The sequence below is a fragment of the Amblyraja radiata genome, chromosome 31, assembly GCF_010909765.2.
Source record: "Amblyraja radiata isolate CabotCenter1 chromosome 31, sAmbRad1.1.pri, whole genome shotgun sequence".
Lineage (NCBI taxonomy): Eukaryota > Metazoa > Chordata > Chondrichthyes > Rajiformes > Rajidae > Amblyraja > Amblyraja radiata.
Genome location: NC_045986.1, coordinates 4,978,258 through 4,994,816, shown reverse-complemented (window position 1 = coordinate 4,994,816; position 16,559 = coordinate 4,978,258). Strand labels below are relative to the sequence as shown.

Below are 16,559 nucleotides of genomic sequence, written 5' to 3'. Positions count from 1 at the left end.
CGTGCACGTCTTTGGAGTGTGGGAGGAAACCAGAGCACCCAAGGAAAACCCATGTGACCACGAGGAGAACGTGTAAACTCCGTACAGACAGCACCCGTAGTCAGGATCAAACCCGGGTCTCTGGAGATGTATGGCAGCAACTCTACCGCTGTGCCACCGTGCCATCGTTCACTGGTTATTGTGTCGTTATTGGTTGTGGATGTTTCTACAGCTCTGTACAATGCTGTGAATGTACAACTCCAATAGGTGGATTGGTGCATGCATTGGTGATTTGGCAAGCTGTGCCCTGTGAGTGGGCAACAAGGGGTGACGGATATGCCCAATTGCCACACCGTGTGGGAGAGTGAAGGTCGCACACAGACATTGCTCTCCTGAAATCAACATTTCAGACCATCATCAGTTTTCCAAATGTATCTTTCCATGTGTATTAAAGCATTGTTAAACCCTGTGTTAAAGCCGTGTTTAACCTGAGACCAGTAGGAGGTTGTCAAATTAACCAGTGTTGAACCAGGGCCAGGGCATTCTTGACCTTCTCAGCTCCTATGGTTCTCTACAAAATTGGCCCTTGAGAACAATATGACCTGTTTGCAGAAAACTCAGCAAATGTGCTGGATTCTGCAGTGGTGTTCATTAATACCAAGCATTGAAAGATACAGCATGAAAACAGGCCCTTCGGCCCACTGAATCCATGCCGTCCATTGATTACCCATTCACACTAGTTCTCTATTATTCCACTTTCCCATCACTCCTACACACTAAGAACAATTTACACCGGTCAATAACCTACAAAGCTGCACAACATTGGGATGTGGGAGGAAACCGGAGCACCCAGAGGAAGCCCACCTTGTAACAGAGGGAACGTGCAAACTTCACACAGACAACATCCGAGGTCAAGATCGAACCTGGCTCTCTGGTGCTGTGAAGCAGCAGCTCTACCCGCTGCGCCCTTCTTCATGTCTTGTTCTTTATGCAGGAATAGCAAGATGGATTCAGCAGTGGCTGAATGGGAGAAGCCAGAGGGTAATGGTGGATGGCTGTTTGTCGGGTTGGAGGCAGGTGACTAGTGGGGTGCCTCAGGGATCTGTGTTGGGTCCTTTGTTGTTTGTCATGTACATCAATGATCTGGATGAATGTGTGGTAAATTGGATTAGTAAGTATGCAGATGATACCAAGATAGGGGGTGTTGTGGATAATGAAGAGGATTTCCAAAGTCTACAGAGTGATTTAGGCCATTTGGAAAAATGGGCTGAAAGATGGCAGATGGAGTTTAATGCTGATAAATGTGAGGTGTTACACCTTGGCAGGACAAATCAAAATAGGACGTACATGATAAATGGTAGGGAATTGAAGAATACAGTTGAACAGAGGGATCTGGGAATAACCGTGCATAGTTCCTTGAAGGTGGAATCTCATATAGATAGGGTGGTAAAGAAAGCTTTTGGTATGCTAGCCTTTATAAATCAGAGCATTGAGTATAGAAGCTGGGATGTAATGTTAAAATTGTACAAGGCATTGGTGAGACCAAATCTGGAGTATGGTGTACAATTTTGGTCGCCCAATTATAGGAAGGATGTCAACAAAATAGAGAGAGTACAGAGGAGATTTACTAGAATGTTGCCTGGGTTTCAACAACTAAGTTACAGAGATAGGTTGAATAAGTTAGGTCTTTATTCTCTGGAGCGCAGAAGGTTAAGGGGGGACTTGATAGAGGTCTTTAAAATGATGAGAGGGATAGACAGAGTTGATGTGATCAAGCTTTTCCCTTTGAGAATAGGGAAGATTCAAACCAGAGGACATGACTTCAGAATTAAGGGACAGAAGTTTAGGGGTAACATGAGGGGGAACTTCTTTACTCAGAGAGTGGTAGCGGTGTGGAATGAGCTTCCAGTGGAAGTGGTGGCGGTAGGTTCGTTGGTATCATTTAAGAATAAATTGGATAGGCATATGGATGAGAAGGGAATGGAGGGTTATGGTATGAGTGCAGGCAGGTGGGACTAAGGGAAAAAAATTGTTCGGCACGGACTTGTAGGGCCGAGATGGCCTGTTTCCGTGCTGTAATTGTTATATGGTTATATGGTTATATGGTTTATGTTTCCTTCCTCTTACTTCCCTTTTACCTTATCTTGAACCTTTCAGGCCATGTGGTTACAGACGGGTATTTTAATTACATTGCAATGCCAGCATAGTTTCCACCAAAAATAGACTCTATTCGCCAATTTGCAAATATAACATTACATAACATGACGTTTAAGAGACATCTGGACTACATATTTGGATAGGAAAGGTTTAAGGGACATGGGCCAAGCACGGGCAGGTGGGAGTAGTGTAGATGGGACATCTTGGTTGGCGTAGGCAAGTTGGGCCAGAGGGCCTGTTTCCACGCTGTATGACATGACTATAACTCCATATACGTAATGCAGCTCATTCACATATCATTATTCCCAGTAGAAGACATTGTTTCATTTGCTTACAAGATGTATCAGATTGATATCAATGTTACTTGCACATCATTCCATGAGCGATAATCCAGAGGGACTCCAGTTCTCAGTGAATATCCAGAGTGACTCCAAGACCCCTGGATCTCTCCCCCAGAGCATTGTCAGGGGCTGCACTAAATCTATATTCAGTGCCCAGCCCCGATCCTCCTGCAGTCATGTCTCTGTAATCCCCACAATGTCATATCTACCAATTTCTAACTGAGCCTCAAGCTAAACCACTTTACTTCTTATACTTTGTACATTCATATATAATATTTTTAATCCATTACTCACCTCACCTTTCACATCGATTCCTGTTTCACTTGGCCATACTCTCCTATCCCTTCATGAGCTTTCTGTCCTGTTAATTCTGGTGTCTTTCTTAACTTTTTCAATACTCTCTTTCCCTTTAACTACATCCTTGTATTTCCAATTTGTCTCCCCCCCCCCCCCCCACCCGCCTGTAACAGTGCAACCCGTCCCTTTTGTACAATTCACCCTTATCCTAAAACAGATGCCAGAGGTCTAAGAATCTAAATCCCTTCCCCCTGCACCAGCTCATCAGCCACACATTCAGATGCACTATCTCCCTGATCCTGCCCTCACCAGCACGAGGAACTGGAAGCAAACCAGAGATAACCACCCTGGAGATCCTGCTTTTCAGCCTTCTTCCGAGCTCTCTTAAGACACGTTGCAGAATCTCGTTCCTCTTCTTCCCGGCGTCATTTGTGCCGACATGCACTACCACTTCCGGCTGCTCACCTTTACCCTTGAGGATGCCCTGTAATCGGTCCGTGACGTCCTGGATCCTGGCACCAATGGCAACACACCATCCTTGAATCCCGCCTGTTGTCGCAGAAACCCCTGTCTGTATTTCTCACGATAGAGTCCTCGACTACCACGGCTCTGCCTGATGTTCGTCACGTCGGCTTTGCTTCAGCGCCATGTTTTGACTTGCAGACCTATCCGCCGCTCAGACTGGCAGTGTCTCTGTCCCGACAGCTTCCAAGAGGGTGAACCTGTTTTCAAGAGGTACATCCCCCGGGGTCTCCTGTACTCTAAGCTTCCTTCCCTTCCTCATCGTCACCCACCTTCTCTTCCAGTACCTTCGGTGTAACGGTCTCGCTGTAGGTCCTGTCCAGGAAACTCGCTTTTCCGGATGATTCCAGTTGCCTCACCAGTTCCCTAACACGGTCCTTCAGGAGCTGAACCTGGACACACTTTCCACAGTTGTAGCAGCCAGAGGCACCAGCAATGTCCCTGACCTCCCACATCTTGCAAGCATCACACTGAATCAGCTTGACTGTCATTTATTCACTGCATCTCACCCTCTCATCTACCTGTCCAAATGTGATAGTACTTACCTCCTCTGGTAGCTCATTCCATACACACACCAGCCTCTGTGTAAACAAGTTGCTCCTCAGGCACCTATTAAATCTTTCCCTCCCTCACCTTAAACCTATCTCCTCCGGTTCTTGATTCCCCTCCTCTGGGTAAAAAACTGGTGCATTTACCCTATATGTTCCTCTCATGATCATATCCACCTCCGTAAGATCACCCCTCATTCTCCAGCCCTCCAAGGAATAAAGTCCTAGTCTGCCCAACCTCTCCCGATAGCTCAGGTCCTTGTAACCCGGCAATATCCTCGTGAATCTTCTCTGTACCTTTCCAGGTTAGCAACATCTTTCTATAACATGGCGACAAAAACTGAACACAGTACTCCAAACGTGGCCTAACATAATTATAACATAACCTCCCAACTTCTATACCCAGTACTCTGACTGATGAAGGGCAATGTACCGAAAGCCTTCATGACCACTTGACCACATCGGAACTTGCCTCCCTCCCTAACAATGTGCAAGAGACATACTTGTTGAAGCAAGACAAGACACAAAGTATCTCAGGCAGTATCTCTGGAGAACATCTCTGGAGAACATCACATGAGATGATGTTTCAGGTCAGGAATTTTCTTTAGATGAAGTTTCAGATCGGGATCCTTAGAGATCTCCAGAGATGCCACCTGACCTGCAGAGTTGCTCCAGCACTTTGTGTCTTTCTTGTAACCAGCATCTGCAGTTCCCTGTTTCTACGTTTCTAGATGTATGAAGCCATTGCTACTGAAAATTTGTCAAGTCCATTTGACCTGACAAATCAAAGGGAGAGAACTGCAAGCTGCTGATGTCTAGATATTGACACAAAGACAGTTCAACCTGACACTGAGACTGCTCCCTGACCCCAGACCCCAGACCCAGCCCACTGAACTCTGACCTCTGTCTCAGTGCTAATCTTTGACCACTCCCCCAACTCTTGGCCCCTGTCTCTGTGCTGAACTCTGACCCTGCCCATGGCTCGCACAGTCTTTGTTGACCTCTAACCTCTGCTCCTGGCCAATCCTGTCTGTGCTGAACTCTGACCTCTGCTCCTGGCTCATCAAGTCTGTGTTGAACTCTGACCACTACCCTTGGCCTAATGAAGGTTCACAAAAATGCTGGAGAAACTCAGCGGGTGCAGCAGCATCTATGGAGCGAAGGAAATAGGCAGCGTTTCGGGCCGAAACCATTCTTCAGACCCTTCGCTCCTTCGCTCCATAAATGCTGCCGCACCCGCTAAGTTTCTCCAGCATTTTTGTGTACCTTCGATTTTCCAGCATCTGCAGTTCCTTCTTAAACTCTTGGCCTAATGAGTCTGCCGACCTCTCACCCCTGCCCCTAGGTCACCCAGTCTGTGCTGAACTCTGACCCTTGTTCCTGACCCATCCAGTCTGAGCTGACCTCTGGCCCTGCCCTGTCCCGTCTAGTCTGTGCAGGGTGTTGTGGTGCAGTGCAGTGCAGGGTGTTGTGGTGCAGTGTAGGGTGTTGTGTTGTGTTGTGGTGCAGTGCAGGGTGTTGCGTGCCTGCTCTCTCCTGGCGATGCTCGGGCTCAGCTGGATGTGAACACAGCCGCCTCTCCTTTGATGCAGAGCAGAAACTGTTTTTGTTCTCCAACTTCAACACTGAATGACATTAACATGCAGCAGTTGGTCAGCACCCAAGGCTGGAACCCGAACCACCTGTTAACCCTCTGTCACCTACCCCTGCAGCCCAAACCTTCTGTTCACAGGCTCAGAGATAGACACACAGTGCTGGAGTAACTCAGTTGCTCAGCCAGCACCTCTGGACAAAAAGGATGGGTGGCGTTTCGAGTCGGGACCCTTCTTCAGACCCCCGGATCACAAGCTCATCCATTAACCCTCGGTTATCCACTGTTGTCTCTGGTCAGTTTTGTGTTTGTGGTAACCTATTAGCCTGTATGTTCCCGATGAACTAGAATATTAGACGATGGAATACCATGTTGAACTAAAAGAAGGGTCATGGATTATGGATTTAGTTGAGTGTACCCTGTCCTGGTGTATCCTGGTGTGGTCTCCCCTCTAGTCACTTAGTTTAATTTATTGTCATGAGTACCGAGGTACAGTGAAAAGCTTTTGTTGCGTGCTAACCAGTCAGCGGAAAGACTACACATGCTTATAATCCACAGTGTACAGATACACGATAAAGGGAATAACATTTAGTGCAAGATAAAGTCCTGCAAAGTTCATTTAAGAATAGTCCGAGCATCTCCAATGAGATAGATAGTAGTTCAGGACTGCTCTTTAATTGTTGATAGGATGATTAATTTGCCTGATAACAGCGGGGAAGAAACTGTCCCTGAATCTGGTGTGTGTTTTCACATTTCTGTACCTCTTGCCTGATAGAAGAGGTATGAAGGCCTGTACCCTGGTGTAGTCTTCCCGGGGGCTCATACTCCCCTGTAGCCTTGTCTTGCTCTTGCCAATACTGCGGTTCGTTCTCTCCTGAGGTTCTGTACTGTGGTGTGGCCTTTCCTCAAGGTCTGGACTAGGATGTGGCCTCTCCTGGCAGCTCATACCATAGTAAGGCTTCTCCTGAAAACCTTTCCTCAAGCCTCCTACTGGACTGGTGGCATTTCTGCAACAGTATTACTGAATGTGACTTCTTCTGAAGGACCAGACTGGGATATTGCCTTTCCTGTAGACCCTGACCAGGTGTAACATCCCCTGAGGGCCCTTCACAGGGTTGATCACTTATGATACGATACGATATGATAGAACTTTATTTATCCCAGGAGGGAAATTGATCTGCCAACAGTCATAAAAACACAAAATACATAAAATTAAAGTGATGAGTAGAAAAGGTTTGGGATGTGCAAAGACTGGGGAGTGGGGGGGGGGGGGGGGGGGGGGGGGGGGGGGGGGGGGGGGGGGGAGTCAGTCTACCCCACAACAGAAGGGGGAGGAGTTGTACAGTTTGATAGCCACAGGGAAGAAGGATCTCTTGTGGCGTTCTGTGCTGCATCTTGGTGGAACCAGTCTGTTGCTGAAGGTGCTCCTCCGGTTGACCAGTGTGTCATGGAGGGGGTGAGCTGTATTGTCCAAGATGCTCCACAGTTTGAGGAGCATCCTCTCCTCCAAGACCTTCAACCTCAATGTCTTTTCCCTGATGAAGACTGTGGAATTGGCTGAAGATCTGCAACTGAACTGCAAGAAGAACAATTGTTGGATGTAACTGATAGTTTTCTGCAAATGCATGCTACATCAGATGACATGAGCAATCTTTGGGTGATCAACTATTTCTGCAGTGCTGTCTGTGTCAGGGTCTGTGCCAGCCTCACTGTCTGTGTCAGGGTCTGTGTCAGGGTCTGTGTCAGGGTCTGTGTCAGGTTCTGTGTCAGGGTCTGTGCCATCCTCGCTATGGGGACAGGAACACTCAGGCATTATGAGAAATACTAAAGAAATTGGGTGTGTCTAATTTATACGCTGTTGGATGTTTATTTAAATGTCTGTTGGCTTGGGGACTCTTGCAGTCCTTGGAAGCAGCTACAGTTTAAAGGGATGGCTCTGAATTGCAAGTGTTGCTTTTCTGCTCAGTGGATGGTTCTTGTTCCTTTAAGGCAGAGTTGGCCACAAGTTACGAGGCACACAGCTGATTGTACACCAGCCGCCAGCGTGCTTTCATTAGCATGCACGTAACTGATTATCATGCTCCAGAACTAATTAGATGCTAAGCAAGCAAACGGAAACAGAGCCAGCGCCAGTGAATATCTTCCTAATAAGGTGGTCCAATTGGCCCATTTGCTAGTACGCTCTCATCTCGCGACAGAAAGTTGTGGGCTTTGACAACATCATTTAGGCTGACACGGCCAGTGTGGTGTTGAGGGAGTGCTGCAACTATGGATGAGACATTAAACCTATGGGCTATCTACCTGCAATTGTGAACACCCTATTCAGAAGAGTGCTTGTTCTGTCCGGGCCAACTTCACTCCCTCAAACAAAATTAATTGGCTGGTGATTGATCTCAATTACTGAATATGAGATAGAGATTTAGATTTGTTTAGTTTAGTTTAGAGATACAGCACAGAAATAGGCCCCTCGGCCCACCGAGTCCACACCGACCAGCGAGCCCCACACACTAACACTATCCAACACGCATTAGGAACAATTTACATTTATACCAAGACAATTAACTTACAAACCAGTACTTCTTTGGATATGGGATATATTTGCTTACAAACCAATAGTAACTAAAATTCAAAATGAATCCATGGGCTGCAGAATGCATTGGGATGTTTTGAAATGTAAACATTCTTTTGTCCTCCTGTAACCTGTGGCCCTAGCTGGGTAATCTCACTCAGTGATATGACTTTACAATTCTAACCTCAAACTCTGTGATTATGTTGATTTTAGGTTATAGCATGACTGGGAAGTTTGATACTTGCTGGTCCTGTATCACTGGGTCTTCTTTATGGAACCGCTGGAGCTTTTGTGGTGAGAGTGTTCCCAAAGCCTTGTTTGCAGGGAATTGAATGGGATATATTTTTGCTAATGTAGCCTTATTACAGTTGCATAATAACCTGGGATTAGTTTAGTTTAGTTTAGAGACACCTCATGGAAACAGGCCCTTCAGCCCATGAGTCCAGGCCGACCATCGATCACCCGTTCACTCTAGTTCTATGTTATCACACTTGCTCACCCACTCCATACACACTAGGGACAAATTACAGAGGCCCATTAAGTTACAAACCTGCACGTCTTTCAAATATGGGAGGAAACTGGGCACGCGGTCACAGGGAGGGCGTGCAAACTCCACACAGACAGCACCCGAGTTCAAGATTGAATCTGGGTCTCTGGCACTGTGAGGCAGCAGCTCTACCAGCTGCACCACTGTGCCACCTTGTTACACTAATTCATTACATTGGAACAGTTCTGTAGACATATTTGTAAGTTAATTAGAGGCTGAACCAGGGTGGTTCCCATGTCTGCTCCTGTGGTGCCTCCACTGCCAAGGGTGGTCCACACCCACATCCAGTGTTGGAAGAACAGACCCTCCTTCTAACTAAATACAGTGGACTGACAACACCACCTTCAGTTTCAACAGTTCCTGGACATTACTTGCATCACCTCTGGATGTTTACTCAGGCTGAACCACCATTCACAATCTCAGCAACGTATTTGACCCCGGGTTGAACACGATCATTTGTCCACTCCAGCTCCGCGACCCACCAATGTCACCTCCAGACCTAACCATCTCCCTTCACTGGCTTCCCAGTCGCCACTCTCTGTAACCTGTGCTTAACATGGCACATCCTTCCTCCCACTCATCCCATTCATCTCCCTGACTCTGACTACGTTGCTCCCCAGACGCCTTCCTTCCCTGATCAAGAAGATTGTTTTTTTCAAAGTTAGTCGAAGTTCAGCCCTGCGTATTTCAAAATGCTGTAGCCGGCACCTCATAAGCAAGGAGAAGGAACAAAAGATATGAAATATCGTCTAGACATGGTGAGCAAGAAGCTAATGTTCGAGTATGTTTACAGTGCACTGCAGAGTGTGGATAAGATACAGTGTCACCCCAGACTATTCGTGTCGTCACAGCCACATAGCTCACGTTGAGACAACACTAAACCTTTCCACTATTGTCACCGAGTTGTGACTGTAAGTTGTGCGTTTGTCATCTACTGCATCAGTTTGGTGGACAAAGACATGCCATGGCATTGGGAGTATCAAAATACATCATCTCTGTCTTGAAACAATTTTTTTTAAACTTTGTTTACAGTTGTAAGTTGCTGATGATATCTTTGAAAGTGACAGACAGGCACGATTTAGTTCAATGTGCTGACTGTCAGAATTCCACATTCTTCAACTTTACTTACCAGAAAGAGCATTCCTAGTGTTGCTGAGTTACTGTGACGGGGATCGCACTGCATGGCAGTGAATGAGGTGTGGTCAACACTGGGAGAGTGGGGGTGACACTGGGGCAGAGTGGGGGTGACACTGGGGCAGTGGGGGGACACTGGGGAGGGTGGGAGTGACACTGGGGCAGAGGGGGTGACATTGGGGAGGGTGGGGGTGACACTGGGAGACAGTGGGGGTGACACTGGGAGATTGGGGGTGACACTGGGGCAGTGGGGGTGACACTGGGACAGTGGGGTGACACTGGGGCAATGGGGGTGACACTGGGGCAGTGGGGGTTACACTGGGGCAGTGGGGGTTACACTGGGAGAGTGGGGGTTACACTGGGAGAGTGGGGGTGACACTGGGAGAGTGGGGGTGACACTGGGACAGTGGGGTGACACTGGGGCAGTGGGGATTACACTGGGGCAGTGGGGTCACACTGGGAGAGTGGGGGGGACACTGGGGCAGTGGGGGTTACACTGGGGCAGTGGGGGTGACACTGGGGCAATGGAGGTGACACTGGGGTAGTGGGGGTGACACTGGGACAGTGGGGGTGACACTGGGGCAGTGGGGGTGACACTGGGACAGTGGGGGTGACACTGGGGCAATGGGGGTGACACTGGGACAGTGGGGGTGACACTGGGGTAGTGGGGGTTACACTGGGACAGTGGGGGTGACACTGGGGTAGTGGGGGTTACACTGGGAGAGTGGGGGTGACACTGGGGCAGTGGGGGTGACACTGGGACAGTGGGGGTGACACTGGGACAGTGGGGGTGACACTGGGGCAATGGGGGTGACACTGGGACAGTGGGGGTGACACTGGGGCAATGGGGGTGACACTGGGACAGTGGGGGTGACACTGGGGTAGTGGGGGTTACACTGGGACAGTGGGGGTGACACTGGGACAGTGGGGGTGACACTGGGGCAGTGCGGGTGACACTGGGGCAATGGGGGTGACACTGGGGTAGTGGGGGTGACACTGGGACAGGGGGGGTGACACTGGGGCAGTGGGGGTGACACTGGGACAGTGGGGGTGACACTGGGGCAATGGGGGTGGCACTGGGGCAGTGGGGGTGACACTGGGACAGTGGGGGTGACACTGGGGCAATGGGGGTGACACTGGGGTAGTGGGGGGGACACTGGGGCAATGGGGGTGACACTGGGGCAGTGGGGGTTACACTGGGGCAATGGGGGTGACACTGGGGCAGTGGGGGTTACACTGGGGTAGTGGGGGTTACACTGGGGCAATGGGGGTTACACTGGGGTAGTGGGGGTGACACTGGGACAGTGGGGGTTACACTGGGAGAGAGTGGAGGTGACTCTGGGACAGCGGGGTGACACTGGGGCAGTGGGGGTTACACTGGGAGAGAGTGGAGGTGACTCTGGGACAGTGGGGGTGACACTTGGGGAGGGTGGGGTGACACTGGGAGAGTGGGGGTGACACTGGGGAGGGAGGGGGTGACACTGGGGTGGAGGTGTTCTGGGAACATCAGCCAGTGTGAGCCAGGCCGACACTGCAGCCCCGACTTCACCCTGTATGACAGCTTGGTTTGGGAACAGCTCCATCCAAGACGGGCAGCGGCGACCCGGCCTCGGAACTGGGGCAGCGGCAGTGGCGACCCGGCCTCGGAACTGGGGCAGCGGCAGTGGCGACCCGGCCTCGGAACTGGGGCAGCAGCAGCGGCAGTGGCGACCCGGCCTCGGAGCTGGGGCAGAGTTCCGGCGGCGGCGGCCACCCGACCCGACCGCGGGCCCAGTGGACGACATCGTCGGGAGCTCGCAGGTCACAGGTTGGTGACCTGTTCTCCGGAGCTCCCGCAACAACAGCTGCGTCCGCTGGACTGGAGGGTGGCAGCTTCGGCAGCTTCGACCACCCCGGGACGCGGAGTTGAACCGGCCCGTTCGCGGAGCTCGGATTCAGCCGCGAGACTGACATTACTTACCATCGCCCGGCGGGGTCACAACATCTGAAGCCTGGATCGCCTCGACGCAGAGGGAGAATAAGGAGGGAAGAGACAATGACTTTTGCCTTCCATCTCAGTGAGGAGGTGCCTGGTGAACTCACTGTGGTGGATGTTAAGTTGTGTTTATTGTGTGTTTTTGTCATTTTTACTATATGTAGGACTGCAAGGCAACAAAATTTCGTTCAGATCGCAAGGTCTGAATGACAATAAAGGCTACTTTGACTTTTGACTTTGACCGCAATAAATTTCAGAGAATTGTAGACGCAGCCCAGACCTTCACACAAACCAACCTCAACTGCCATTGGCTCTATTTATCCTCATGGCAAGGCCAGCAGCATAATCAAGGATGAGCCACACCCCGGCCACTCCCTCGTCTCCACTCTCCCATTGGGCAAAAGGTATGGAAGTGTGAAAATGCACACCTCCAGATTCAGGGACAGTTTCTGCCCAGCATTTATCAGGCAACGGAATCATCCTCCCACATGTAGAGAGCAGTGCTGTGTTACTGTCTACCTCATTAAAGACCATTGGGCTATCTTTGATTGGACTTTACTGGTTTTATCTTGCACTAAACGAGCACTAACTACAGTATCTGTACACTGTGGATGGCTTGATTATAATCGTGTATTCCCACTGACTGGTTAGCACACAACAAAAGCTTTTCACTGTGCACGGTATATGTAACAAAAATCTAAACTAAACTCAAACTCCTCATCTGGCACAGAGTGTGCAGCCAGAGCTAAATTCAGAATTAATAAAATTATTGCACTCCCATCTTTCAATGACATTGATAAAACCAGTTGTTAGAATTTGAAGAATGTTAACGCTCTGCTATATTTCACGGGAATTAAGTGAAGTATGTCGTTCATGCTATTTCTAAGTCTGTAAAGCCGATTCCAGGAACGGAACTATTTCTGTTCTGCAAAGCCAGTGTCAGAGCTCAAAATGGTCCCTTCAATGCAGCTCTTAAATTCCTGGGCCTCGACCCAAAACGTCACCCATTCCTTCACTCCAGAGATGCTGCCTGACCCGCTGAGTTACTACAGCATTTTGTGTCTATCCTCAGTGTAAACGAGCATCTGCAGTTCCTTCTGACACCTCAAATTTCTATGTTGTTTCTGCTCAGGTTAGATGGAGAGTTTGCCACCTACTCCCCCCCCCCCCCCCATGTCCCATCAAACACACCATCGAGGGGCAGGTATTGCACAAGACACAACGTGCTGGAGTAACTCAGTGGGTCAGGCAGCATCTCTGGCGAACATGGATAGGTGACGTTTCACAGAGTGCTGGAGTAACTCAGCGGGTCAGGCAGCATCTCTGGCGAACATGGATGGGTGACGTTTCGGGTCAGGTCCCGTCTTCCCTTCCACAAATGATTGGAGTAGGGGGGGGAAGCTAGATGAGGTGTGGGCAGGGGCAGAGTCTGGAAAATGATAGGTGGGTACGTGTGAGAGAGATGAAATGGCAGATGAGTGGACAAAGGCCACAGAAAGTTGACAGAGATGAGAAAGAGACAAAAGACTGTGAGATATGGAGAGAAGAAGAGGAGTGATTTGTAATGCTGGAGGGGGAGAAAGGAGGAAGGGAGCAGGGAGAAGTGAAAAGGGAGGTGGGAGAGTGTGAGGGATAGATACACATCCAGGTGGGACATTCTGTAGAATGGAGGAGGGAGGGGAGAAAAAGGGGGGGCGGTGGGGGCTTAGTTAATGACCTAAAACTGGAGAGTTACTCCATCATTGTTCAAGGTTGCAGCATGTGCAGCTTCTTGTGAACTGCACAGGTTAGATGGAGATTAAACCTTCCTCCCTGCTCTATTATTAATGTAGGTAGAGGAGGCAGGTCATTGGATCATGTTTTTGTAAACTTCCATATAATGTCAATTCTTGAGGAAGATTATTCCTTGACTGGATCTGTGCATCACATTTCACTGCTCATAAGTTTATGTTCGAGAAGCAGAATTAGGCCATTCGGCCCATCGTCCACTCCACCGTTCAATCATGGCTGATCTATCTGTCTCTCAATCCCATTCTCCTCCCCCTATCCCCTGATATCCACCATTCCTCCCCATCACTGGGACTCTGCCAGTGCGACTCACCAGTTAGGAAACATCTAGCTAAGGTGGCAGCCGCACTCCGCTCCCTCCCCAGTAGCCCCAGCCCCAGCCACCTGGACAACCCCAGCCCCAGAGGACAGGTCCAGCCAGATCTCTGCCTACACCCCAACCCCCCCCCCCCCACCCCTTCCAACTACCATGGTGACTGACTCCTGGCCTGAACATCCCGATCTGATCCCCTCATCCCACCTATTTGTAACACATCCCATGCAACAACCCAATCCTGCAGGTCCCAATCCCTCATGCACTGCCGTCCCAAACCTTGCCCCCTCCCACATCCCTACCTGCACCCACTGGAGCCCCCTTCTCTCCGTATTACCTCACGTATCCTGATCTGGAATATTATTATCTAAACGACTAGGAAAAGGGGAGATGCAGCGAGACCTGGGTGTCATGGTACACCAGTCATTGAAAGTGGGCATGCAGGTGCAGCAGGCAGTGAAGAAAGCGAATGGTATGTTAGCTTTCATAGCAAAAGGATTTGAGTACAGGAGCAGGGAGGTTCTACTGCAGTTGTACAGGGTCTTGGTGAGACCACACCTGGAGTATTGCGTACAGTTTTGGTCTCCAAATCTGAGGAAGGACATTATTGCCATAGAGGGAGTGCAGAGAAGGTTCACCAGACTGATTCCTGGGATGTCAGGACTGTCTTATGAAGAAAGACTGGATAGACTTGGTTTATACTCTCTAGAATTTAGGAGATTGAGAGGGGATCTTATAGAAACTTACAAAATTCTTAAGGGGTTGGACAGGGTAGATGCAGGAAGATTGCTCCCGATGTTGGGGAAGTCCAGGACAAGGGGTCACAGCTTAAGGATAAGGGGGAAATCCTTTAAAACCGAGATGAGAAAAACTTTTTTCACACAGAGAGTGGTGAATCTCTGGAACTCCCTGCCACAGAGGGTAGTCGAGGCCAGTTCATTGGCTATATTTAAGAGGGAGTTAGATGTGGCCCTTGTGGCTAAGGGGATCAGGGGGTATGGAGAGAAGGCAGGTACGGGATACTGAGTTGGATGATCAGCCATGATCATATTGAATGGCGGTGCAGGCTCGAAGGGCCGAATGGCCTACTCCTGCACCTAATTTCTATGTTCTATGTTTCTATGAGGACTCCACAATGCGGAATACGCCATCCAGCATTTAAAGCCTCCTGAGTAATTTGGGGAGATGACAGGAGAATGGGGTTGAATGGGAAAGATAGATCATGCATGATTGAATGGTGGAGTAGACACGATGGGCCGAATGACCTAATACAGCTCCTTGAACATGAACTTATGAAAGTATGGGTGGTAGAAGTTGTTTTGGGTTTGCAGGTGACCCGCTGGTTAAACCTGAGCACAACTCAACATTCAAACCCTCCTCCACCCTGAACAGTCCCTTGTCTTCTGTTCTGCTCCATCTTTTTGCCTTCTCACCACTCAGCTGTTGGTGGGTGGCCTTGGTCAAGATGTTTGTGTGTGGACATCTTGGACCTGTGCTCTTCCTGTGGTACAGCTGGGACGTGTGTATTGGCTTTGGATTCCTGCAGGAGTTGTAAGAGCTACAAGTCCCACCAAAGTCCCTGGCAGCTTGGGTGTGGCACAGAGGTAGAGTTGCTGCCATACCGTGCTAGAGACTCGGGTTCGATCATGACTACCTGTACATTCTCGCCGTGATTGCATGGGTTTTCTTCAGGTGCTCCAGCTTCCTGCCACACTCCAGAGAAATAGAGGGTTGTAGGTTAATTGGCTTCGGTAAAGAAAATTGTAAATTGTTTCTATGTTTAGGATAGTGCCAGTGTACGGGGATCGCTGGTCGGCAGGTAGGCCGAAGTGCCTGTTTACATGCTGTATCTCTAAACTAAACTAAACTCAACTCCATCTCTGTTCCCAGATGAATGAGTGCTGAGCAGTTTGAGAGAAAAAGCCGAGAGGTTAATGGATTACAGTCAGCTCTTTAGTGGTGCCACTGGCATTGTGCAGGCCGTCACAAGTACATCTAACACTGATGACAGCGTGCCACTGATGCTGATGTTCACCAAGTATGAGCCTGCCATGGGCTCGGCACACATCTTATATTTCTGACTGGCGCAAACACTCTCATTCGCGCTCGACTGGATTTGGCACAGCTACAAGATTGTGTCTACCGTGCCCTGTCCAACATTCGAGGCATTCTTTCCTATACACAATGACCAGTTCTCGCTCTCCTGGCCCACATTAAATTTTTCCTCCCTCTGATCTCTGCAGATGTGGACGAGTGCCAAGTGCATAATGGAGGCTGTCAACACAAGTGCATAAATACTCTGGAATCACATTACTGTGAGTGTAAACCAGGATTCCGCCTGCACACTGATGGCCGCACCTGTATCGGTGAGTATTGCCAACCCATCACCGACACTGCATGGATGCTGGAGTGATCACACATTCCTTCTCTCCAGAGATGCTGCCTATCCCCCTGAGTTACTCCAGCATCTTCGGTTTAAACCAGCATCTGCAGTTCCTTCCTGCACACTGCCCGTCGACACTGGTGCGTCTGTGTGGTTCTGGGGTGGCAGTGCGACCCTGTCCTGGATAGCCAGTGCCTCTGCCAGCGCCTCTGCCCACCAGTATTCCCAGCACCTTCCTGACTACTCCCACCCTCCTTCCCACCACCAGAGCCGTCAAGGGACACTACCCTTGGAATGGATTTCCGTTAGTTTCGTTTATTGTCAGCGGAAAGACAATACATGATTACAATAGAGCCATCCACAGTGTAAGCTCAGTCAACCACTGTCTAGTTGTTGGTGGGATGGTTCAGTTGCC

At 49.5% G+C, this 16,559-nt stretch overlaps 1 protein-coding gene across 1 annotated transcript in view; it reads left to right on the top strand.

Moving 5' to 3' along the window:
* megf6 (multiple EGF like domains 6) overlaps positions 1-16,559 on the top strand; it is a 611,064-nt gene that overhangs the window by 406,075 nt on the left and 188,430 nt on the right. The window contains 1 exon segment of the mRNA XM_033047803.1: positions 16,005-16,127. Coding sequence (XP_032903694.1) covers positions 16,005-16,127 — 123 coding nt within the window.